Source organism: Bacillus rossius, chromosome 5 (assembly GCF_032445375.1).
Source record: "Bacillus rossius redtenbacheri isolate Brsri chromosome 5, Brsri_v3, whole genome shotgun sequence".
NCBI classification, from domain to species: Eukaryota; Metazoa; Arthropoda; class Insecta; order Phasmatodea; family Bacillidae; genus Bacillus; species Bacillus rossius.
This window is the reverse complement of record NC_086333.1, coordinates 35,328,439-35,355,471: the sequence shown is the minus strand read 5'-3', so window position 1 is coordinate 35,355,471 and position 27,033 is coordinate 35,328,439. Positions and strand designations below refer to the sequence as shown.

General features: G+C 37.0%; 2 protein-coding genes across 2 annotated transcripts in view; both read left to right on the top strand.

The window, feature by feature from the left end:
* The window catches only part of LOC134532234 (collagen alpha-2(I) chain-like), a 68,289-nt gene extending 59,188 nt beyond the window's left edge, over positions 1–9,101 (top strand). The window contains exon 4 of the mRNA XM_063368655.1: positions 8,975–9,101. Coding sequence (XP_063224725.1) covers positions 8,975–9,101 — 127 coding nt within the window. The remainder of the gene's footprint in view (positions 1–8,974) is intronic.
* Positions 1–27,033, top strand: part of LOC134531698 (uncharacterized) — a 286,722-nt gene that overhangs the window by 82,116 nt on the left and 177,573 nt on the right. The window lies entirely within an intron of this gene.

The following is a 27,033-nucleotide window of genomic DNA, read 5'->3' as shown; positions in this document are numbered from 1 at the left end:
TTAACACATCTCCAAATGGCTCCAAATGCTCCAAACGGCCTCCAAATGGCTCCAACAGCTCCAACAGCCTCCAAATGCTTAACACAGATCCAAATGGCTCCAAATTCTCCAAACGGCCTCCAAATGCTTGACAGCTCCAACGGCCTCCAAATGCTTAACACAGCTCCAAATGGCTCCAAATGCTCCAAACGGCCTCCAAATGCTTGACAGCTCCAAAAGGCTCCAAATGCTTAACACAGCTCCAAATGCTTCAAAAGGCTCCAATTATCGCATCTGTCTTCGTCGGCATTTTCTCTTTTGCTCCCACTGCTCCAACAGCATTATGTTATATGATTCCATGGATACTTTGTTACGTAGCTAAAGGTCTACGAGGTTCCAATGCATCATGTTTACGAAGCTTCCAGAACACAAGGTTACGAGACTGCGAGGCTACAGGACTACGAAGCTTCCAGGACACGAGGCTACATGGCTACGAGACTACATGACTCTAACTGATTACAATAGCACCACTCAGTGGTGAGAGTTAGGTTATCTAATGCAAAGCAAATTGATGCAAGTAGTTCTGGCTGTCATCAACAGATGTAGCCACGTGTTGCTTGCAGGTGAATATTAATTAGTTATTTTATGTGGGATGCGGGATGCTCACTAACGATCGCAAAAGAAGGAGGGCTACGCTAGACACCAAGGAGAAGGAAGTTCGTCCATCCTGTTAGTGCTTCTTAGATTTCTCAGAGATTATTTGACTGAATAATGATATATTTTTTTTTTTTTTAAATTTCCACCTGATAAAAATTTACAAGTGCTGATTTATTGGCAGAATTTCAGTAATTAAATGCAACCTTGAATAAAAAATGACATGACTCATTAAGTAAAAAATTCTTCATGCAGAGATCAATTCCTCATCAGTAACCAGAAGCACTCGGAGAAAACCATCAGATGTCTAGTCAGGAATAATCAGAAGCACCCAGAGAAAACCATCTAAATATTGTCAAGAATAATCAGGAGCACACGGAGAAAACTACCATAATATTGTCAAGAATAAACGGGAGCACACGGAGAAATCCACCATAATATTGACAAGAATAATCAGGAGCACACGGAGAAAACCACCGCATGTTTTCTTTGATATCATAAAATTTCAGGAAAAAAATAATAATAAATAAAAATAAATTAATAAAAAATTAAAAAAAATAAAATAAAAAAATACATAAATATATTCTGCTAGCTTGTGAACTTCTCATTGTTGAACAAAGATAGAGTTCTAGTACAAGCCAGAATTTTATGTATTTTTTTATTTTATTTTTTTAATTTTTTATTAATTTATTTTTATTTTTTATATTTTTTTTCCTGAAATTTTATGATATCAAAGAAAACTTGCGGTGGTTTTCTCCGTGTGCTCCTGATTATTCTTGTCAATATTATGGTGGATTTCTCCGTGTGCTCCCGTTTATTCTTGACAATATTATGGTAGTTTTCTCCGTGTGCTACTGATTATTCTTGACAATATTTTGATGGTTTTCTCTGGGTGCTTCTGATTATTCCTGACTAAACATCTGATGGTTTTCTCCGAGTGCTTCTGGTTACTGATGAGGAATTGATCTCTGCATGAAGAATTTTTTACTTAATGAGTCATGTCATTTTATATTCAAGGTTGCATTTAATTACTGAAATTCTGCCAAGAAATCAGCACTTGTAAATTTTTATCAGGTGGAAATTTAAAAAAAAAATATATATCATTATTCAGTCAAATAATCTCTGAGAAATCTAAGAAGCACTAACAGGATGGACGAACTTCCTTCTCCTTGGTGTCTAGCGAAGCCCTCCTTCTTTTGCGATCGTTAGTGAGCATCCCGCATCCCACATAAAATAACTAATTAATATTCACCTGCAAGCAACACGTGGCTACATCTGTTGATGACAGCCAGAACTACTTGCATCAATTTGCTTTGCATTAGATAACCTAACTCTCACCACTGAGTGGTGCTATTGTAATCAGTTAGAGTCATGTAGTCTCGTAGCCATGTAGCCTCGTGTCCTGGAAGCTTCGTAGTCCTGTAGCCTCGCAGTCTCGTAACCTTGTGTTCTGGAAGCTTCGTAAACATGATGCATTGGAACCTCGTAGACCTGTAGCTACGTAACAAAGTATCCATGGAATCATATAACATAATGCTGTTGGAGCAGTGGGAGCAAAAGAGAAAATGCCGACGAAGACAGATGCGATAATTGGAGCCTTTTGAAGCATTTGGAGCTGTGTTAAGCATTTGGAGCCTTTTGGAGCTGTCAAGCATTTGGAGGCCGTTTGGAGCATTTGGAGCCATTTGGAGCTGTGTTAAGAATTTGGAGGCCGTTGGAGCTGTCAAGCATTTGGAGGCCGTTTGGAGCATTTGGAGCCATTTGGAGCTGTGTTAAGCATTTGGAGGCTGTTGGAGCTGTTGGAGCCATTTGGAGGCCGTTTGGAGCATTTGGAGCCATTTGGAGCTGTGTTAAGCATTTGGAGACATTTGGAGCTGTCAAGCATTTGGAGGTCGTTTGTAGCATTTGGAGCCATTTGGAGCTGTGTTAAGCATTTTGAGGCTGTTGGAGCTGTTGGAGCCATTTGGAGGCTGTTTGGAGCATTTGGAGCCTTTTGGAGCTGTTGGAGCTGCTGGAGATATTTGAAGCTGTCAAGCATTTTGAGACCGTTTGGAGCATTTGGAGCCATTTGGAGCTGTGTTAAGCATTTGGAGGCTGTTGGACCTGTTGGAGCCATTTGGAGGCTGTTTGGAGCATTTGGAGCCTTTTGGAGCTGTTGGAGCTGCTGGAGATATTTGGAGCTGTCAAGCATTTGGAGACCGTTTGGGGCATTTGGAGCCATTTGGAGCTGTGTTAAGCATTTGGAGGCTGTTGGACCTGTTGGAGCCATTTGGAGCTGATGAAGCTAAGAAGTAGTCAAGTACTCGTGTACACTTGTAGTCCTGTATTCTCGCAGTCTCGTAAACGTATGTTCTAGAAGCTTCGTAGCTCTGTAGCCTCGCAGTCTCGTAAGCTTGAATACCCGTAGTCACGTAGTCTCGTTACCTCATGGCTCGTAGTCGCGTAGTCATGATGGCTTGGAGCCTCGTATACTTGTAGCTACGTAGCCAAGTAGCCTCGTTGACTTGTAGCTATGTAAACAAGCGGTCATGTAATCTTATAACATAATGCTGCTGAAGTAGTTGGAGCTTTGTACACTTGAAGGTAGTTGGAGGAGTCTTGTACACTCGTAGAATTGTAGTCTCATAGTCTCTTAGAGTCGTAGCATTCTAACCAAATATCATTGGAGCTGATGAACCAAAAGGCCGTTGGAGCCAATGACTGTTGGAGGCAATGACTGTTGGAGCCAATGACTGTTGGAGCCAATGACTGTTGGAGTCGATGGCTAATGGAAATATAAACTGTTGGATTCATAGACTGTTGGAGAAATTATATCCTAACTTATCATTGACGATCGTATCCTACCAAGTTGAATGAACGAGAGAATGTGCCTCCTTTTCGTTAAATGAGCTTTCGTTTTATAGAATTTCCGTCCAAACGTGCTTCGTTTTCATTAAATGCTTGTCCTGCGCGAACGAAGCGTAGTCATTGTGTGTACATTGCATATATATTGTGTACATTGCGTACATTGCGTACATTGCGTGTACTTTGCGTAAATTGCGTGTACGTTCCGTTTCCTGTGTGTGTACTGTGTGTACATTCCGTTTCCTGTGTGTACTGTGTGTACGTTCTGTTTCCTGTGTGTACTGTGTGTACGTTCAGTTTCCTGTGTGTGTACTGTGTGTACGTTTCCGTTTCCTGTGTGTGTGTACTGTGTGTACGTTCCGTTTCCTGTGTGTACTGTGTAATCATTACATTTATTGCGTGTAAATTGTATGTATTGCACGTACATTGCGTACATTACGTGTTGGAGCTGATGGAGCTGTTGGAGCACTTGCAGCTAATGGTCAATTGAAGCATAGGAGCAAAATGTAGATGGATCTGATGACGTGAATTGTAGCTCTTGGAGCCTGGCGTATATTGGAGAGATCGAATTTTTTTTTCGATCAAATGATCCTCTTTTTTAATTTTGTAGATTTGACTCTAGTATTAATGTACATGGTTCTTGATTTGACTAGCGTATTATTCCATACGGTGCATGTATATAAGCGAGTCCTAGACAGTAGATCGCTCAGTTTGTTACTGACGTCGGCGGTGTAAGGATCGTCTAGTTTGTTTCTTCTGGTGCATAAGTCGTGTCAATTATCTGTTCTTGAGACCTCGATGGCATCTTTACCGTCTTTAACGTCGAACTCGATGGAGGTTGTACCGTCGACTACGGGAACCTTGACGACAGCTACGACGGAGAAGGAGCAGATTCCGTTGACAACCACGGCGAAAACACTGGAGGAGACTTCATCAGACGCGATACCACCAGCAGAAGAGACTTTAATGCTGGTAGTGCTGGCTGTGCAGGAAAACTCGACGAACTTCGTTTCGGCCTCGATGGAGGCTTCAATGGATGCCGAATCGACAACAACTAACGAACATCGGTGTTGTTACTGTGACAAGATTTTCTCAAACAGCAGCAATGCTCGACGACACGAGAGGAGCGAATGTGCCAAGAACCTATATCGTAAAATGTTTGTTTGTGAGAAATGTCATAAGCAGTTTGCCAGAAAAGATAATATGAAAACGCACATGAAGGCATGCAAAGGTCCTGCTGTGCGGCAGAAAGTAAAGGTTTCGTCGCAACAACGATGCATCGATGTGCATAAGAGAATGCCTGGAAATGGTACTACTGTTGCAACGTCTGTATCTGGATCGGGTCTGAAAGGATCGTCTTCATCACCACGGTATCCTTGCAGCTACTGTGATACGTCGTTCGCATTTTCCCATGATGCACGAAGACATGAGCGGAGCAAATGTACGAAGAATCCTTCTCGCATGAAGTTTCGATGTGATGAGTGCCTTAAATGGTTTACTCGAATTGACAGTTTGCGACATCATGCGAAAAAATGTAAAGGTGGAGTCTGTGCTCCTACTGTTGAACTACCTGCCGACATTTCGACTCCTCGCTTTAGATTGGAGACACGAAAGCGTACAACCAAAAGAACAGATGCCCAGCAACCGATTGTTATGACGTCTGAACATGGAACTAAACCTAAGACTGTGTTCGGAGCATTACAAGTGAACGATAATGGCTTCTACTTGGCGCAGTCTGCATTTCGTGGAACGTTGAAAGACTACTATTATCTAAATACGTTCGGTGAGTCGAAGGACATTTGTAATTTTCTTGACGATATCAGACAGAAGATAATCAATCAGCTTACTGATGATGTAGCAACAAACGGACCTTTGAAATATAACTTGTGGTTGGACTGTATATATGGAAAGCCATATCCGTTCGATGACAAAGTGAAGAAGTGTGCATTCAAGACATCGGCTGCAGTAATTTACAGTTCTAACGATGTGAAGCAAACTGTTAAAAACGGTATCCAGAAACTCTGTCAAGAAGAGGTGGACTATGTCTGTAAAGGTTCTGGCTGGACTCTGTCTAGTATAAACCGATTGGAGCTAAGAATTAGTCATTTCACACCGCTGCGGAACTAAATGATTGTAAATTTGCTGGCTTTCGTAAGTGATCCTGTAGTAGAATAGAAATTATGTAATAAATATTATGTTTGTGAAAGAACTTGTGGTGTTTAATTCCTCGAACCTGTTACTATTATGTTAAATTGATATTTTTTTCATCGTCCATAATCGTACCAAGGACCTAAGTTGATCTAATTAATCAGTACATTGATTGGAAATTTATTTAATGATATCTGAACTTTTTCCCGAATCTCTAGCATTAAAATTATGAATTACCAATATGTTGGTGTTGGTGGCTTATAGGATGATGATGACAGTAAAGGTTTTAATGTCTCTTTAAGAATGTTGAACATGGTTTATTGAAATTATTATTTTTTATATAAAATTAAATGTTTTGCATCATTCAGGGATCGAACCAAGGACTGGAGCGGATCGAATCAATATGTAAGTTAATGAGTGATTTATTTAATGAATTTTGGAATTTTTCCCGAATTTCTAGCTAAATAATTACGGATTTTCAAGATGGCGGCCATATTTCAAGATGGCGGGTGTCACAGTAATAATAAATGATTACTGCACTCTAGCGGATACGAACTAAACTAACATGGTGTCAGCGCACTCTCGTCGACGATACAATGATGATGATGGCTTCCAGCATCGAAGACAAGATGGCGGACATGACGTCATACTAGGTGACGATATATATATGCTTTAAGAAAAGTGGTGGGAGTCAGTCTGCCAAAAGTCACCACGGGAGGAGGATCGGTCGCCATTTTTATTTTTTTCGCCCTCACCGGGTTCGAACCGAGGACTCCGAGCTCCGTGTCGTTAACGTATGTTTTTTAAATATTTTTTATTAAAATTTTATTAATTGAATTTTTTTATAAATTTTAAAAAAAATTCATTAAAATCGGATAGTAAATGAAGATTTTAAAGATGGCGGGCGTAACGGAAATTGCAACGGTGGCGACATAATCCAAGATGGCGGTCATGGTATCCTTATTCCTAGAAATGGCTTAACTGAGGCTTGAGTTAAGGATGCTTAAGCCAGTTTTAGGAATTTTCAGCCGCTGGGATTTTTAAGGACTAAAAACGGGAATTTTTCCCTCGAAACGGGAAATTTTTCCCTCGAAAAGAGAAATTTTTAATTTGTGGAATTTTTTGAAATTTTTTGGCGGAACTTTTTTCCACAGAAATGGAAATTTTGGCGATTTTTGAGGAATTTTGGGCAAATTTTGCCCAATTTTGGCGGATTTTGAGGATCAAATTCAAGGTCAAGGTCAAAGGTCAAGGTCACAACCATCCAAGATGGCCGCCGTGACGTCACAATCCAATATGGTGGAAAACACCACAGACACCACACCCTGGACCCTGTCCCCGGATGCCCATTTACATACTACTTCTAAGTTGACGGTCGTAACGGATTGTACAACAATTAAGTCATGCGCATACAAGATGGCGACGGTAACGAAAAGTGTAAGATTTTACAGTCTAAAATGGCGGAAGTAACGAAAAGTACAACCATAATGGCTGATGTTGAATTGGTGGAAGATTTGTAAATTTTGCTAATACACTTTTTATGAATTTAAAATTTTGTCACGATATTAAAGTGTATCAATTACAGATTTTTAAGATGGTAGATGGAACGGAAAGTGCACCATTTCTAGCGTCTAGATGGCGAGTGTGACGTACGGAATTTTTAAATTAAAATCTTACTTAAATTGTAAATAAGATTTATTTTATTTTTTAAAATAAATTACACGTATACTCTCGCCGGGAATCGAACCGGAGACCAAAATCGATTAAGTTACTGAACATTTTAAGTAAATAGTTTTATATTTTTGGGAAATTTTTGTTAAAAAATTTAAGTATTTCATTTTAAGGTCAAGGTTAAGGTCATGGCGTGACGGTTAAGTAAGGCTTGTCGATGGGGAATTTAAGCAGTTTTTAGGAAAGTGGGTTAATTCAAGGTCATTCCGAATGTCATATTTTTGAATGTTTCTGTAATTAAAACAGGAAATTATTTTAAAGAACGGGAATTTTTCCCTTTAAATAGTGAAATATGTAGGAATGTTTTTGAGCCATTTTGATCCCAAGATGGCCACCGTGTCATCAGAGATCAGTTGTTCATTGATCCACCAAACACTACGCTCCAGCTTCAGCGCTCGGAACACTTTTACTATACTTCTGTCTTAGAAATTAGGTTTTGTAAAATCTCAGTATTTTTATTTGTTCGATATAATGCCGAAAACCTACCGGTGATTTAATACAGATTGCGTCAACCAGTAGCAAGTGTGTAGAGACTATTTATTTAATTTTGGCCAAAACATTTCGATAAATGTATACTAGTCTCTTTACTGCATATCCTTAGAAAGGTTATTATTTAATATGGTTTATTGGATGTTCAAAACAGACCATGAATGGGATGATTTTATAAGCACTCTTTTTTTGTTGTGACTTGCAACAGCCATTGTCAAAAATAAAGTTATCAGATATCGCTTACACTGTCAAGAAAATATCCCGTTTATAATAATGACTGGAAAACAATAACTAAAAAAAAAGATTATACAGAAAAAATTATATGTATTTGTAAAAGTATGAAATCGTGTTGCACAGATATCATTAAATACTTTTTAATAAGCCGAAAATATGTATAGCACTATTTTGTTCCTTACTGTTAGCAGCCAACAAAATTTCATGCAAACTTCCAAAGGTTACCGATAGAAATTAATAGTTAATAAAAACGAGAATGTAAAATAAAATCCACAGCGGAAAAGATGACGACATTCTGGCAGAAGGAAACGCAAGACAATTTGGTAGTTTTTATTTTTATTTTTTAGTGTTTTATCGTTGTTAAAATATTGAAAGCTTAGGAATGAAAAATTCAAATAAATTAGTATTTATATTTTTCATGAATAATTTAACGGAATGTTAGGCGTACGAAGTAAGTAATCAGGTATGTTTTTTACCCCCTTCAGTCTGTAAGAAAACCAAAATCTCAAGTATAAGATAGTTTGCTTAAGTAAATACACATTTTATTGAGAATTTTTCAATAAATAGCAATACCACAAAACAAGGGGGGAATATATTTAATTGTAGCTTATAAAATTCAATATTAATATTTAATTGGTTTTTTTCATATTATAACAAAAGTCTAATTTAAAAAAAAATTTCTTTGTGCGGCATTGTTCTTTTCTTTCAGCCAAGCACGAAATTAATTCATTTCAGCCCATAACTTCCATGGTCGTTGGTAGTAGTAAGGAGTGAGGTGACTTCTTCACTGCTATTATTTGTTCACAAGTCTTTTGTGAGAGAAGAATGGCGGTGTGGCTCCTACTTGAAGCGGCAATTACCTGCATCCAGCTAAATTAATTTATTTGTTCCGCAGTGAAAATAAAAGAAAAGAGGGAATGCGTGGTGACCCACTTGCGAGTCTCAGCGCCGACGGCCGGGTTGTGCTGGTGAGAGCAGCCCCGGGCGAGAACAGCATTCCTGACGTTGCCGGTTGGTTCTAGATGGTTCCAGAGCCTCGCTCGCCGCGCCGGGGAGTGGAGGGGAGGGAGAGCGGTAGAAGAGAGGGGGGCGTCGGTGGTGCGGAGGGAGGGACGGGTGTTGTTCTGGGATGAAATACGGGGGTCACAGAGGCGCGGGAAGTAGTCTGGACGTGGCGGCCGCTGGAGAGAGCGCGCTGCAGCCTCGTTGGAGCCCGAACTCGCTCGCCGCCGGCGTTATTAAGACAGACTGCTGCGGCGCGGCGCGCACACGGGGAGACGTGCCCTTTTGCGGCAGGACTTCCTCGGCAATTAAAAATAATGCTTCCAAAGTACTTTGCTTTAATGCGCTCTTAATATTGTGGCCGAACGCGCAATTTTATTGCACAGAAATTTCCGAAGAGAACATTCTTTAAAATTTAAACGTCCAATTCATGTGTCACATGCCCCTTTTTAGGGACTTTGAATGTAATAACCATTTTTTTAAAGTTAAAATTGGTTCTCAATAAAAAAAAGTTGGTACTCTAACTAATAGATTGACTCGTTAGTTTATGGTTAAAAATTGATTAATTTCAATTAATTTTAAGGCAATTGCTACTGTAAATCCCTAATCACTTATGCTGAGTTTAGAATGAGTTAAATAACCACAAACGTAAATCCTTAAGCATACCATTCATAAGTCATTTTGTAGCAGATAATTAAATAATTTTTACTTTGGCCGTATCATGATCTAAAGTTTTACCTAGTACGTGATTAATTTTTTTTAACTAGAATTTAATAATTCTAATATAGTATTGTTGATAAGACTCACTTATGCAATAATGCTATAATCACAGTTTATTTATTCAGCTGCGTAAGTTAAATCATGAATTTGTGTTATTGTTTTAGTTTCTATAAAAAAAAAAAGATAAACAAAAGTGGGTCATCTCCACAGTATTTTTGAGCCACCTCGGAACATTTGAAGCATTTCCTTCCTATGTGACCATGTTTATCCGCAAAGAAAAGACGGCCACATAACAAACACTCTACATAAGCATTATCACTACTAGGTTTATCAGTTTCACGTAAATGTTCACTTGAGTAATTGTTGTAACCCCAACTAATATCATGGACTTAAATAAATATTTTGCAGCCCCTACACCAAAAGCCTACTATTTGATGATTTATTGTTTATTTTCTTAATCCCAAGAACCATGTATCTGCGAGCAACTAATTGATACTCTTTAAATAATTACAGTTTATTTTTTTTCGTTTATTTTTTAGTGTTATGACATGAGCAATTTCACAACTTATTTAATTAACATTCTAAAATTTTTTTAGAAATGTTGAAATGTTTCTGGCCTGAACATTATAGTCTATAAAAGGGGATCCAATACCAGGCTCCAGGCTGTGGTGCCTGTGGAGCAGAACGCCGTCTTAGATTGTGATGTAGACCTTGACGTTGATCTTTTATCTTAACCTTGACCTCAGCGGCCATGTTCGATCCACTGTGTTGGTTCGAATCACAGCTATTTTGCTTAAAAAATTGTATTTAATATGCAGATAGGGACAATTACAGCTCTGGTAGGTAATGGAACATCGACCTTATGTGATGAGACAGAGCTCTGCTGGTGATATCTAGGAGTAAACAGATGTAACAAAGATTATGGATTCCAGGATAACAACATCCAGCAGAATAAAAAAAATACAAAATTGTGGCCTCTAGCAGACAAAAACCAGTTAGCGGATATTATGTCAGAATTAAAAAAAATGGCCTGTGGCATCAGATCCAAGATGACGGACATGTCATTAGTATTCAGGATGGCGGTCGTAACGAAAATTGCAACGTTCTAGAAACCAAGATGATGACCGTAACGAAACGTGCAACGATGACGTAATACCCGTCCAAGATGGCACCCGTAACGAAAAGCGCAATGTTCTATAAACCAAGATGGCGGAAATTAACATCGCGGATACAATATGGCCGCCTGGGTCAAAATCAAGGTCATCCAATATGGTAGCCGTGACATCACAATCTAAGATGGCGGTCTGCCTAGAATCTGGCGCTGGAGCTTATTTTATATACTACTATTACAATTTAAGTGTATCTTGGCTAAGGTCTGTGTCTTGAAGTAATTAGCACATTCTCATGTCATGTAAAAGTATAAATTTTATTTACTGGTTGCCGTCTGTAATTAAACCAGGTTTACGAGTTTGTTTATCAGATGTAGAATAATTATTGGATTAAAACATTGGGTTTTTAATTTTTATAAATGACAGTTCCTTTGGGAATAGACATTTAATCACTTTTTATAAATAATAATTATATGGGGCGTAATAGCGAGCGTATCAGGAGTAATTACATATTTATATATTGCCTACATTACCAAATATCTTTATAAAAATTCGTTCAAATTACATATATAATAGGAAATTAAATAATACATATTATTTACGCACTAGCAATCCGCATTGTATAGCAGAGCAGATGGTTGTTGTAGAACGGTTATACTTTTGGATTTGGGCACTTAGCGCGTTGTTGACGGTTTAGTAAGTGCAGAGCTTATATACCAGATTTTACGAACAAAAACTGCATGGAAGATTTTACATTCGCAGAGATTACCGATTCATATTGAGTACGGGGAAGCGAGAGGAATTGCAGCAGAAGCAGCAGCAAGCATTTTTATTTTATTTTAACAGAAATATGCATACGAAATTACAGACATTTGTAAATTTGTGCGTATACATGAAAACAACTGTATCGCTACAAATAAGTGTTCGCCGTTTTATTGGGTTTGTATTATTACCCGGGTAATTATGCTTTTTGTGGTCCCAGTACCTCCAATTATTTAAAGTTATTTGTAAACCGATCGTGAACAGCTTTAAGTACTAACTGCGCACTTAAAAGTCATGATAACCCACAACAAAATAAAGTCACATAGTTTAATGTTCAATTATAATTCCCTTGGTTTAAAAAATAAAAATTTGCTGAAATGAAACATCAACTGAAATATAAAAATGATACATTTGTAAGAAATCTCAATATTATCTCCAAAAGCTTATATATATATATATATATATATATATATATATATATATATATATATGCAACAATAACCATAGCTATGTGTGTACAAATTTACAATATGTTTCTTGTAGAGTTATAAATTATTTCGTAGCATCTGGTTTCCAAAGAAATCTTTTTTAAAAGAACAGAATATTTTTCTTCTTTGTACCGAGGTCACTTTCACAACAGAAGTGCACCGAGTAGGAAGACCTCCCTACGTCTTGGCTAGCGACTGTGGGGAACTAGGAGTTTCATATCAAAAAAAATTCGCAGCAGCGTTAGGAAAACCGTTAGATCGCAATAGTTTCGAGGAAGATTTCTTTGATATCGATACCGAACAGGCTGTCAGCTGGCTTCAGGCGATAGCGTGAAACATGCGTGTTGGATATATTTTTTTTAATTTTTCAAAACTTTTTTGGTGTAACATATGCAGGTAATCAAAACCAATAAAATTACGAAAAAAATACCGTATGCTGAGTGTATTATTTACAAAACCTACAGCTTATCCGTAAATGACATTAACTAAATTTAGTTAAGAAATTGGTCTTAATATTGATTAATAAAATTCAACTGCCAACAGAGCGAACTATCACATAACTTCTTACATGACATTTATTTTGTCATATTATTTTATATAGTTTGTCTACTTCTTGTCAGAGAAACTTCATAGAAATTGCAGTTTACTCTGTATCTCAATAGACACAATTTACTAAACGTGGTCTCAGCTTGTTTTCGAGGCATTCATTTACTTAGAATGCTAAAGATGCAAATGATTTTTAAGTTCTCACCATATAAAAAAAGAAAAATTACATAAATTTTAAAGTAATATTACAGTTGCGGCAAAATTTTGTCGGAAAAACTTTTTTTAAAAACTCATTCAGAGAATAAGTAGAATTATTTGAATGTAACGTACGAATAAAAAGTAGGGTTCTCAATGGCCTTGTTCACTAACATGCCACGCTTGTGTGGCGAAGCTAGGGGGTCGTGGTTAACAATCAAACACCTCACCGTAACTCATATTTACTAAAACAAAATTGGTATCCAAATGGTTTGGAGCTTAGTGTAATCTTGAAGGCCTAGTCGCTTTCAGCCACTTTTAATAACCGCGCAATCTTAAAACCTACCAAATAAACCAGTGTTATGATCAAACTTTGAAATAGCTTGTACCCTAAGTTTGTTAACCAACTCTGATTATAATATGTTGTAACTAACGCGGGAGACAAGACCGCGACGCGCGCCAGGTTCTGGAGCGGCCTGGGGGCTCCGCACGGCCACTAACGTCACGCACGCATACCTTAAGGGATTAGAGGTGCCTACATCGCCACCCCCTGCCCCCGCGCCCTCCTTCCTCAGCGCGATTATCTATCTTTGATTTGCCTGCGAATTCAGCGGGCTTACCTAGGCCACCGCGTGGAGTAACGTGAATAAGCGCCGTTGATCTGGATGCTTCGAGCATCGGGTCGGCCCGGGATGACGCGACACGCCACAAACACTCCAGTCAGTTCCACAAAGACGGCCAACCGGTATAAAAACGTGGGATGCCGGCCTCCGCGGTGGTTGAGTGACAACAGGCAAGTTGAGTGAAGTGCGAGTTTGGCGAGCGGTGCTGACGCGGAGTGGCGTGAGACTGTGTGTGTGTGTATGTGGTCAGGTTTGAGGTAAGGGGCGAACCACTGTTGAGCCTAACTCCAGTGAGGAATGTAAACTGTAGACTTGACAGATATTTAGTGATATGTGAACAGACATTAAGTGTAGTGATTTAATTAGTTTTATAAATATTAGTAATAAATTAAACTTTATAAAAATTAATTGGGCTCTCCTTACGAATCCGTTTTCTTCAATCGTAACAATATTTAAAACAAAAAAATCAATAATATTGGACTTTCAAATATTTTTATTAATAACCGTTACTTATTCGAAGAAATTTATGAGTGATTGTTACGGAAATAAATTTAACCTTAATTCCATACGCAAAAAAAGTTTTCATTGGCAAGATATGTAAAATTACTGGTCCATTCCCTTGGCGAAATGTAAGTGCCCAAGTGCTACAAATAATCTGCGTTATTTCACCGCACGTGTTTCAGTTGGTATGTTTTGGATATTCTAACAAGGAGGGTGGTTTTAGTGGTGACGGGCTGCGTTGTAAGAATAGGGAATGGCTGTAATGGGCGGAATCCCCGTGGCAGTTTAATTACATTCTCATGGGGCTTATTTCAGAGCCAACTATTGGAACAGAACCGTGGATCAGTCCTCTGTTGTATAGAGTAAATTATTTTTTTGCTGATTCATTATACCCATGGGATATTGATGTCACAATTGGGTCCATGTCAGTGTTAAATGCAAAACCAGGTAAAAATTAACAAAAATGTGAGTTTCCTCAGCTTATTTCCCAAAGCAGTAATACAAGAGAGCACACAATCCTCTGGTCACCCCAGAGACCCTCGTTTGTTCTGCCGGCAGTATTCGCTCTAACTCTTCGGGGATTATGGTTATCCTGTGTGGATAAACCTCTCTTCACTCTTCACCACCAACACTCATTTGCCCTAGTATTGCTGTTTTACTCCCGTGGGCAACGAAATTTAGGTACATTGTTCTACTCGGCTCACCCACGTGACATTTATAGCTGCTACTTGCAGCTTCTACGGTTACATTCACTCCCCGGGGTTTCTGAAAATATCTTTAATTCAGTTGTTCTTGCAATGAAACTCCAAATAACCACGTCTCCTTGCTGGTTTTCTTCTCAGTGAATGTTTTATTGTTACCTATTTTAACAAATTAACATGCGTCATTTTCGCAATATTTTCAAACTGTTTTCTTACGATTAATATGATGTGATCTTTTACGTATGTTGTTGTCAGTATTTTAATTTGCAGTGTTATAACCCACATATTGAAATAACATTAAAATAACTGATTTTAAACATTTTATGTTCGTACGCCATTGCTGGTGTTCACAGTATGTCAAAGAGAAACCACTAGAACGATGAATAAACAAACATACAGAAAAAGAAGCAATATCAACCGACGTCAAATGTGTTAATGAAAATACAGCACAGATAATTACAAAAACGAATAAGACAGAAATAAATGTCACAGCACAGACGAACATGTTGGACTGATGACGATACTTTTGTAACAAGAACAGAAAATGCATACAAATAACAAAATTTGGGCAATACAACAAGGCACAGGTCAACCCAGCGATTCCGTGAAATCTCTGCGCTGTCTTTGCATTCACACATTTGACATATGCTAATTTTTTGTTTGTTTTTCTGTGTGTTTGTGTATTCATCTTACTTGTCCATTGTTGTGAATTTTCTATATAATATGGTAAATAAAACAAGCAATGCCTTATGTCCATAAAACTGTTTTTTTTTTTTTAAACTCCCCCCCCCCCCCCCCCCATCCCGTAAAAATCTTTCAAAGAACTTATTAAAATCAAGGTCATCGATATTTTCTCTTTTAAAAAATTTACTATAGGTACTCATTATAGAAAAACTTGATTGATCTACTGTGTACTGTGTGAAGTTCACAGTAAAAATAATTTCAGATTTATTAAAGTTTTCATATTTCAGAAAACTTTTGTATGCAGTTTTATAAATTAATTTATTTCATCTGTTTTATTCTCACAAATCTTTAATAGCTATTCCAGTTTTTCTATATTTATGCGTATTTTCAAAATAATGCCTTTTTAAACTCAAGTGTGTAGTATGTAACAACTTATTTTAACTTTGTGTTTCCATGAAAGCTCTCAGTACCGCGGTTACAATTAGTTACAAGGGTCTGACGCAACTTCGTGTGCCCGCGTGGAATCCCAGGAGTCCGTGTGGTGGAGTATTTCCCATGAGTCGGAATAGTGACACGACCTCTGGAGTTAACAGAAAACATAGTAAACGGTTCCTCGGTGGTAAGGAAATAGATTATTTTTCAAGAAATATCGCATGTGTAGAGGAGAACAAAACACATGGAACTCCAGGTCTATATTAATTGCTGTTTCGCAGGGAACCTAAAGATTTTCATGAGTATAAAAAACTGCTTAAGCTAAATCATGCATATTTTCGTGATAACGATCCGGAAAGTTGCATATATAGGTAGACAGAAAGATTATTAAAAATAAGAGTGTCTCACTAATCTCTTCAGTGAACTAGCAGTATTTGGGTTTAAATAATCTACCAAGTGATGAGTAATTTTACAATATAAATTGGGACGACCCAAAACGAATTTGTCTATTGTCTAAGACAGCAGATGCCTTCGCTTAGTACAGGAAACAATTTTCACACCAAAATTTAGTCTCCATACTCGAAGAACTAAGGAAAGCAGGCTACATACAATGAGTCGAATAGGAATCGCTCGGGAACTTCGTGCTCCTACAAGACCGAAATACATTCGACGCAAATTCGTTGGGCGTTGACAAGATGATTTATTCCTGGTGGACCTTGTTGAGATGATAACAACATTCCCGAATGAACACGAGCTTCAAATACATCTTCATGGTCATCAATGTGTAGGCTATAGCAAGTTCGCTTGGGCCAGACCTGTGAAATTGAAGAACGCAATCGACTTAACCAAGACAATGACAGAGAATTTGCGCGATGTATTTGTACTGTTACACCTCCAACCATTACACGGAAAGTAATATACAAGGTTACTTTTAAGGCTTTAATGAAGTATGGCATCAATTTCAACTTTAAATTTAGTAATGTCAAAGCCTTTATCGTTAAAAGGTTTAAAAAAACTTTGCGCACCATTATGTGGCGTCAGTTCATGGCTAACAGTAAATACAAGTGGTTGGAAATCTTGCAAAAACTAATAAAGGAATAGTATTCCACATTGCGTTCTACCACTATAATGAAGCCCAAATATAAAGGACGATCACATGCTTCGAAGAGTGTTTCCCATCACGAAAAATAAATATCAACGAATGCGTATAGCAAATGTCGACGACAATGTGTGGATCTCCAAGCAGAAAGGTGTCATTGAGGAAGGTTTTACTGCGAATTGGAGTCCCGAACTGTTCCGTGTGACCAACGTTCCCGAATCTGAGCCTAGGACCTACTCTCTCGAAGATTTGGACCACAAACTTATTCGTGGTGGCTTCTATGTCAAAGAGATTCAGCCTACGATGTTTCCCAAAACGGAATTGGTAAAGAAGGTTCTTAAACGTGGAAATGGACTATCGTATATCAAGTAGTGGAGCTTCCCACCTCATGGGTAGCATATGCAGAAATCTAGAAATGCTAAAGACTTTAGTTATTTGCTTGTTTGTACTTGTAGTACAGTATAATTTACCTAATAATTTTTTTGACTATTTGATGATTTATTTCCTAGACCTATCTTTTTTTTATCTAATTTAAGTGATTTAAAAAATTTTAAGCTAAAATTATATTTTTTATCGTCCAAGGATCGAACCGAGAACAGGAATCGACCGATAGGTAAATAATTACAATTTTTTTAAATATTATGCTAGTGTAAGTGATGGTCCGGTAGTAAATAATACTGCACTCTAGCAGATAAAAAATAAACTTGTTTTGAGGCAGCGAACTATCGGGCAATGAGTGAGTGCACTACATGACACTAGTGCTCCTAGTAGCAAGTATTGAAAGCAAAGATGGCGGCAATAACCTATAGCAGAAAACGTGCGCACTACATGATTGCGACCTCCAGCAGAACAAAAAAAAATATATGGCTTCTGTAATATCATCCAAGATGACGACCGCCAGTAGATTGTGGTTGTGATTTCATAATCCAACATGGCAACCTTCAGCAGTCAAAAATAATATGGCGGCTGTAACTTCATAATCCAAGATGGTGGAAGGTTCTACCATATCGAATAAGTAGTGTAACATTCGGGAGTGGAGCACTCTATTCCAAGATGGCGGAATTAAATATGGTGGAATTAAATATGGCGGAAGTGACGTCATAATATATGGCCATAAATTTCAAGGACAAACGGCAAGGTCATCCAAGTTGGCCGCCGTTACGTCACAATTCCAGATGGCCGCCGACTCCTGGCCCTGCACCCTGAACCCTGGTCTCGGACATACCAAATTATACTACTATTTTGAACTTAATGTGCTGGTCAATTCCTATTTCAAATCATGATTTCATAATGGAAAAAACTTTCACAATTTTTATTGCCTCATATACTGATGTGATTATTCCGAAAATAATATCTTAATCATTTATAAAAACTGAAATAAACTGGATAATTTATAAGGAAAAGAATATCAAAACCACTGTCAAAATTTTAATTTACAGGTTTGGTTAAAAATATTTGAAAGAGTAAATTTTTCGAATTTTGCTGGGGGAGGGCCTCCAGAAATGTAGATGTCCCAGGGCCCCGCAAAGTCTAGGGCCACTGCTGCTCGAAAGAAGGCGCGCGTGCGAATAGACGTGTGGCTGTCACCACACCCCGCACCGCCCTCCACCCGACACACGGGTTCACACGCCCGCACACTCAGCATTCACACATTCACACGAGCGCAATATCCCCCCCCCCCCCCCTGCGCGGCGCGCCACTCGACGCTCCGAGCGAGGGTCTGAAAGTGAAAACGAGCTGCCGGCGAAATGCCTGCGGAACGTTACTCAAACATTTATCAAACGACTGCTGGAATGTTATTGCGTCGTTTGTCAGGCGCTCAGTCGGTTCCCGCGCACAGCACGAACTGCTGTGGTAACAGCGGTTGGTACCACATTCCCGGCTTCAGACCGGAAGAGTTGCGAACAGCAGCGGGCTTTCCGTATCGCACGTTCAAGGCTCTACATGTTACAGTTGCGCACAGAAAATGCGTGCTTGTATTTTAGTCTGCGTCAGATAACGTGTCTCCGATATAACAGTTCCCAGTAATACCTATAGTACCCAATTCCCAACCGTCACTTTTGAAGCATCATTTGATGTTTTTTTTTCCACGAACAGTAAATACCACATTTTTTTTTTTTGCAAAGACTGTTGACAGAATAACAGTGGCAGAATGAAATAAAGATCGCCTTTTTTTTATTTTGATAACGGCCAATTTGAAACAAGTTTCATGACGCAGCCTATAATAACCTATCAAATACAATGAATTGAGAAAACTTCAACATTAAGGTCGAGTGACGTGGTACGATCTTAAAATGGGTAAATTTTGGACCTGCGCTCGAGAAAACCCCGACAAGTAGCGTCACTCTACGCGATTCTTGTGTTTGTAAAAAGGTTTCTACTCTTAACGACACAGTCTAAACAGTTTTCTAAACCAACGAAATAATTACATTAATTTTACCTATAAACGAAATTAGTGTGAAAAAAAGACAATATATTTCAGATGCACATAATAATCCTAAATTCGACAAATTTTTTAAGGCAATTTGTAAAATATTTGTTTTACTCACAGTGAAATGTTTTGTGTTAAAATCTCATTAAAAATTACATGTAAATGTAATTGTCAGTTATACAATGTTAATTTAAATTAAAAATAATTCAATTATAATATATAACCACACTTTTGAATAAAATATTGTATTTTCTGGTGTATAATGAAAATATTAATTTTAAATGCTTGTATGAATTAAAATGTTCAAGAGGTTCCATATACAATTTTTAACCAATTTTATAAACATATTTATATATAAAAAATTTGATGTTATTGTTTTTATTTTTGTTTGATGTTTCAAAAATAAATATTCATGAAACAATTTCAATGTAGTTATAAAAATATTTGGTTCAGAAATTTTAAAATCAAGAAAAGGTCAATATTTTTCAGTAGCCTAAATAATTTTTCAACTTTGTTTCAAAAGAGAAACTACTACATACAACCTTGGCTAAAATCAAGTAAGTAGAAGATTTTAAGAAAATTATGCTGTTATTATAGGTTAAAGGATTTAATTTCCCGCTAAATAAGTCAGATATCGTTTCAATGGATCAAAATTAAAATAATTATTCATGATATGTTTTAGTTGGTTTAAAAACTTTTTTCTTTTATGTAATTTACGATTTATTTTATATTTTAAGTGTTTATCATTAGGTATTCAATTAGTAAGAGCATTCTGGAGATAACTCTTCTAATGTGTAAAATAAAGTTCAAAACTTTACTTTTGATCATTATAATGAGTTGAAATAAGTATTAGACAAAACAATATTCTAATTGTTTGATTTTTTATACTTATAAAGACAAGAAAAATATACTTATAAGATGATCTTTTACAGCGAACGGCGAGGTTTGGCTGTATTATTTGACGGGGAGATGTATTCTTGTTCAAAAAAAACACGACAGAAATAATGAAGCAAATAATGAATGACCAAAATAAAAGCGGAAAAAGGACCTTTTCACCACACAGGTAGTGAAATTATGGTCCCTAATTCGGCCCCTCCAAAAAAAAAACTCGCACATTCGCCACTGATCAGTGGACAAATATCTGGGCGAAAATGTGAGATGGCAAAGTAAAATAGTATTTTGAAAGAAATATAATGGCATACACATTTGCAATAATTAAGTGGAGGGGAACATTTTACATTTGAAGTGCTTTCCAGCTAACCTGAGCACAGTTTACTGGGGGTTTAATTTAGGTCAATAAAGAGTTTAACTACCTAAATACTTTTCCAAATAGGATCTGATTTAAAAATAGGCGTCAGGCAAGCTATGTCTGAGTCCAGTTCTAGTTACTCGTGGACAGGAATTAATGTCAGATTATGACTATAAAAGGTTCAGGATAGCTATAATGCTATGTAGTTGCAATAAGAGCAGTCGCCATTATCAACATGTAATGTCGTAATTTGTTTATTTATTAAAGTCTCCGGTCTCGATGACAGTAGGCATTGCAGCTGAATGTTCGCCTTACAAATCAAGGACATTTAAGAATGTTTCAACAGTACCCAGAATTTTTCTGAGCATATTCGAGATGCCAAGGGGAAACCGAAATAAAAATGTTCGGATCGGGAGTAGACTTGGGTCCTGCGTTTAACTGTTCAGCTACTAGCTTTGGTACTTTGTGTGTTAGTAAATACTATGTTGACCTACGAAAAGTGGTTCCATGATACGTCTATGTAACATCTTCGGAGAAGTTCTCAACGCTACCAAGAGAACAACGCCAATCATTATAGCTAAACATCACAAACTTAAATGATCACACGAAAGAAAATTAAAAATATATACCTATATTTATGAAATTGTGCTGAAAATAATTGGTGGGTGAAAATAACTCTAATTAAAAATGTATTAAATACACTCACTTGGTATTAGTCATAAGACGTAACTTTATTTGGAAAGCATATTTAAGAGTATTGTTTTCTTTAATTTTGGAGAAACATACAAAATTCTGGTAATGAGTATTGAGTCTGATTGAAATGACGTGAGTTCTATCATAAACAAAGTAGAATATCTCTAGCCAGAGTATTATTTTTTCCCCTGCGACCACACTTGCACGCGTGTTGACAAACACGTCCGTCCAAGGACTGAAGTGCTGTACTGGGCACGTTGCTCGCTATTGGTCCTCGCCCAGGCGCCCGGAGCGTCATAATAACAATATTGTCAAATAGAAAAACTTATTACCTACCTATGAATAATTTTCTAAATAAATTAATAAATAACTCTATGTTTAAGAATTTACGTACATACATAATATTAAACTTCAAACTATACACACCAAAAAAACTATTTATGTTTGTGAAACTATTTTTTATTTGTCATAATGTTTCAAACATTTGTAGGCTTTGTTTATATGTAAAACTGTGGTGGCCATATTCCGCTTATCCAAAGGAGTATAGAAATTAATAGAGATATCACTCCCTGTACACGCCACAAGTCCAAAATGAAACAAAATGTATAAATAACAACTAATTTGACAAAAGAATGTATACAACTGGAATGACAATGTTAACATCCGCCTGAAATTTAATAGAAGTAGGTAGGAAAGAATATATATATAAGAAATTAAATGAAAATATAACACATAAATAAAATTATCTCACACTCAACCAAACATAAATTTTAATATGAAATAAAGGAAGAAGGCAATTCATGTAACTACTCTAATTAATAAAAAAAATCAACCTGCCTGAAATAGTTAAATTCAAATTTTTAAACAATATATTACATAATTGACAAATATTTCTGGTCTTCAGTCTCGGCAGCCCTAGGACTCTTGACGCTCAGCAGATAAATTATAAATACTAAACCAAACTCCTTGCAAATAAGTAGATACTGGAAAAAAATAACAATATTGACGAATAGAAAAAAATTAGTAGGCCCTACCAACCTATGAATAAATTTCGAAGAAATTTATAAGTTTAAGAATTTATGTACCTACATAATATTAAACTTGAAACTATCCACACAATAAAAACCTAAGAATGTTAGTGAAACTAATTTTTTTTATTTGTCATAATACCTAAAAAACGTATGTTTCCAAAATGAAACAAAGTATAAATAATGACAAATTTGACAAAAAAAAATTGTACTACTGAAAGACATTGAAAACATACACGTGAAATTTAAAAGAATTATGAGTGTCCTAGGTAGGGAGAAAATATATATAGAAGAAATTAAATAAAAAAAACATATATTAATAAATTTACCTTGCGATCAACCAAACAAAATGAAACAATATAAAAATACGTATTTTTAGAGGAATTTACTAATTCCACTGGAACCGTAAGTACATAAAATTGAGCCTATGTCACTCTCCAGTCCATAAATTATCTCTATACAAAATTTCTTGGCGTAGCAAAAAAAAAAAACACTTACTTTTATAATATTAGTTAGGATGTGCAAACTATAAAACGATTAAAAAAAAGTTATATATACTGGTGTATTGAGGTACTACGATGCAGAGCTTTAATTTTTCTTACTCTCTACTAAATTCCTTTCAATAGCAAAATGTAATGTAATGGCTTAAAAGCTATTGCTCGGCAGACATACAGGAATGACACTAACAGTTTGTATATCTATGACACACATTACATAAAATTAAGATATATTTTTTTTAACCCGTTTAAAGATAATTTTTTTTAGACAAAAGACAGCCTATGTTCATCCCCAGGATATAATCTATCTCCTTGCCAAATTTAATTACGATCCGTTCAGCCGTTCAGCCGGGAATAGGTAACAAACAAACAGACAAACAGACAGACAGACAGAGTTACTTTCGCATTTATAATATTAGTAAGGATGACTATTCAAGTTTCCAAAATGTATTCTAGGATAGTTTCATAAGCGCTGATAGGCTCGCACCGTATAGCTCCAGCCACCACGCTGTACCGGGAAAAATTAAAACGTTTTCACTAGAATTAATAGTTATTGTATATTAATCACGCACGGGAATATTTTTATGAATATTTTTATATTTTTATGAATTCGATGTTAAATTTCGTGTCCGAGATTCGTACTATAAATTTATTTGCAAAATAAGAACATGTGAATTTTCTCGTTGCCGAGGTTCGATGTTTACACATCACTGCTGAGTACTAACATTTTCGCTCACGTTTATTATTGATATAATTACTCATATTGTGTTTATAATATACTAGCTGCAGTACCCGGCTTTGCCCGGGCTGAACACCGGGTGATATATTGTCCGTGAGTTACAGACAAATGGATAGCGATATGTCCAGTGTGGTGGACATTAAGAAATGACACATAATTACTGTTTGTATATCTGTGACCTATGGTTTTCTGTTTACCCATGGCGTTCGGTTGAAAGGTTTAGAAATTGATGCGCTACAGCGCCATCTAGCGGCGAGTTAAAAAAAAATGGTTAGCATAAAAACCTTCTCCATGATAAAAACACTTCGATGTGCCAACTTTCATGGCGATCGGTCAAACGGTGTAAGAGTTTATCGACGTCATACATGCCAACATCCAATTATATATATTCTTATATTTGGAAATTTTGGGGCTTTCACTTTTGCGGAAAGTGGATGTTCAGGATCTCGAATGGTTTGGAACACTCCATCTCGAAAGAATAGATATTTGAAATTCCTGAAATTGTCGAAATTTTGGGGCTTTGTTCCCAGAGGGGGGCGGGGGGTTCGAGGACCCTGAATGGCTCGAAAACCCTTAAAATCGAAAGAGATAGATTTTTAAAAAATTTTAAACTTTCGAAATTTTGGGGCTTTAACTGTCTGGGGGGGGGGGGGTGATGTTGAGGACCCCGAATGGCTCGGAAACACTCCAAATCGAAAGAGATATAAAGGAATATAAGAATTTAGGCATTTACTGTACTCCTATCTACCATAATAACAATATTGACAAATAGAAAGCTTATTACCTACCTATGAATAATTATCTAAATAAATTAATAAATAATTGTATGTTTAAGAATTTACGTACATACATAATATTAAACTTCAAACTATACACACCAAAAAAAAACTAAGGATGTTTGTGAAACTATTTTTTATTTGTCATAATGTTTAAAAGATTTGTAGGATTTGTTGATATGTAAAACTGTGGTGGCCATATTCCGCTTATCCAAAGGAGTATAGAAATTAATAGAGATATCACTCCCTGTACACACCACAAATCTTTGAATTAAGTAAAAAAACATAGTCCAAGATGAAACAAAAACAATAAATAACAACTAATTTGACAAAAAAAAATATACAACTGGAATGACAATGATAACATCCGCCTGAAATTTAATAGAAGTTGGTAGGTAAGAATATATATATATAAGAAATTAAATGAAATTAAAACATACATAATATATTGTCGCGGGTTGAAATTTTGCAGGGTTGTTGAAATCAAATTTAGGGACTTTACTGACGGGACTCTGGGCTGGCTGCTCTGTTCACTCGTCAGCGCAAGTGGCGTGACCATGTAATTGGGGCACGGGGCCGGCGCGGCGCGCTGCGGGCTTGCAGAATTTTGTTTGTTTGTTTGGCCGCGCGCTGGCGCAGCCACGGGCCGCAGTTACTGGGGCGCGCTGTCGTAACAAGCCGCGCGGTGTGGCCTGCACATTGTGGTAGAGGGGGGGTAGTCTTCCCAGATGTTCTAGTTAGTTGTTTAGTAAATTTGACTTCAATAACGAGCTTTTGTTATGGTAGGCGCGGCAGGGCGCGCGAATTTAAGCGCAAGTGAGTGATGACTCGGGGCTCACTCAGGCGGAGGCTATGCGTCTCACCTGTGGTCACGAGTTGTTAGTTCGTTCGTGATGTAGGAATTCAGGCTCACTCAGGCGGAGGCTATGCGTCTCACCTGTGGTCACGAGTTGTTAGTTCGTTCGTGATGTAGGAATTCAAGCTTTCGGGCGGAAGCTATGGTCGACGCCAGAGGCCACGAGTCGTTTAATTTAAGTTAGGTCATAATGTAGTCGTCAAGCTTTCGGGCGGAGGCTATGGCCCTCGTCAGGGGTCACGCGTCATAGTTTTTAAAATGTAATGTTCGTTCGGGATTTCAAGGGCAGGAGAGGCCCCTACGTTATTTTTTTAAAGTAATCGATCAAGAAAGGCTTTTCGGAAAATGTGAGTATGGACTTATCTTTGTTTTAATTTTAAGTATTAATTATGATTTGAGGTATTCGGAAGGACTAGGGAAGTGTTTAGTGAAGTTCTCTCATTCTCTCTCTTGTAAGGTCGTTCAATCGTTAAGGAAGTAAAGAGATTATTGTTTTAAATTGTAATCCCGCTATTTAAATGTTCTTTAAAATGATGTTGAGTATTTGACTTTAAGAATAAAATAATTTTAATTAAGTATTATGTTATTTTGCAAAATCTCCTTAGTTCAGCTCTCACCAGACATCCTGTACGGGATGACGAACCTATGATCCTAGGTACAGTAAAGTATTTTATGAAGTTAAGACTAGTTGATGCCAAGCGAGTTGTTTCTATGTAAAGAGCTACGATTCTCGCCCCCCCCTCTGAAGGTGGATCGTGACAGAAATGGCGGTGGCACCGGCTAGGTGCACGTGACAGAAATGGTAGAGTTCGCCGGATAGGTTCTATTTCTGGAGAGAGAGAGAGGTAGATTTTTATGTTTATTATTAAGTTAGTTTCAGCTTCTGATAGCAGGTTATTAAGAGTTTACTTGAGGAGAGGATTACGGAATTTTAGTCTATAGTGGAGGAAGTCTTTGAGATATTTTTTTTGACGTAACAGATGTTTATTTGAGGATACTTGTAAGGATAAAGTTTATAGTGATAAGTTGTTTTAAGTCGTTGAATTTATTGTAGATTTATATCGGGGATTATTACGTGAGGAGAATACGTTATAAGTTAAATGCTTATTAGAGATAATGCAAGTGGTTTAATTTAATTGAAGTTCATTTTAAGATTGTAGGTTAAGAGAATTATAATTTAAAATAAAGTTTTTTGTCGTAAATAGGAATTATTTTCAAGAGAAGTTTGTTTTGTTTTCGTGCGCGTAGGAGACGAGACGTACGAATTAAATCAGTCGAGGGAAGGATAAACGTTAGAAAGGAATTAAAGAGAAAACGAGAGTTTATGTAAAAGAGAGTTATAGAATTTATAGTGATGTTTTGTTTTAATTAGAAAAATGTTGAGAGTTGTTTCAGAACGACACGTCAGTGGACGTGGCAGAGTGAACACGTGACGGGGAGGTGCTGAGACCTAGCGGAGAACGGAGGAACCGCAAGCGAGGGTTGGCGCACCTGATGGAATTCGGTGACGTCACGGGCTCATACGGAGACGTGGACAGGCCGTGACCTTGTTTTGATCAGCTGTACGGTAACTTAGCGATAAGAAAATAGACTATTGGTTAAATAAATTTAAATTTAAGTGTGTTTTAGGAGAAGAGGAACTTTCAGTATGTAAGTAATTTAATTTAAGAAGTGTATGATGTATAGGCTAGAAGTGTTTCGTTGTAAGTTGTTTATGTTTTTGTTAGTTAAATTCTACCTCGGTTTTAAAAATATTTTTTTGGGATTTGTAAACAGTAATAAGGAGGTACACTATAAAATCAATAAGCATTGATAAAAGTGGA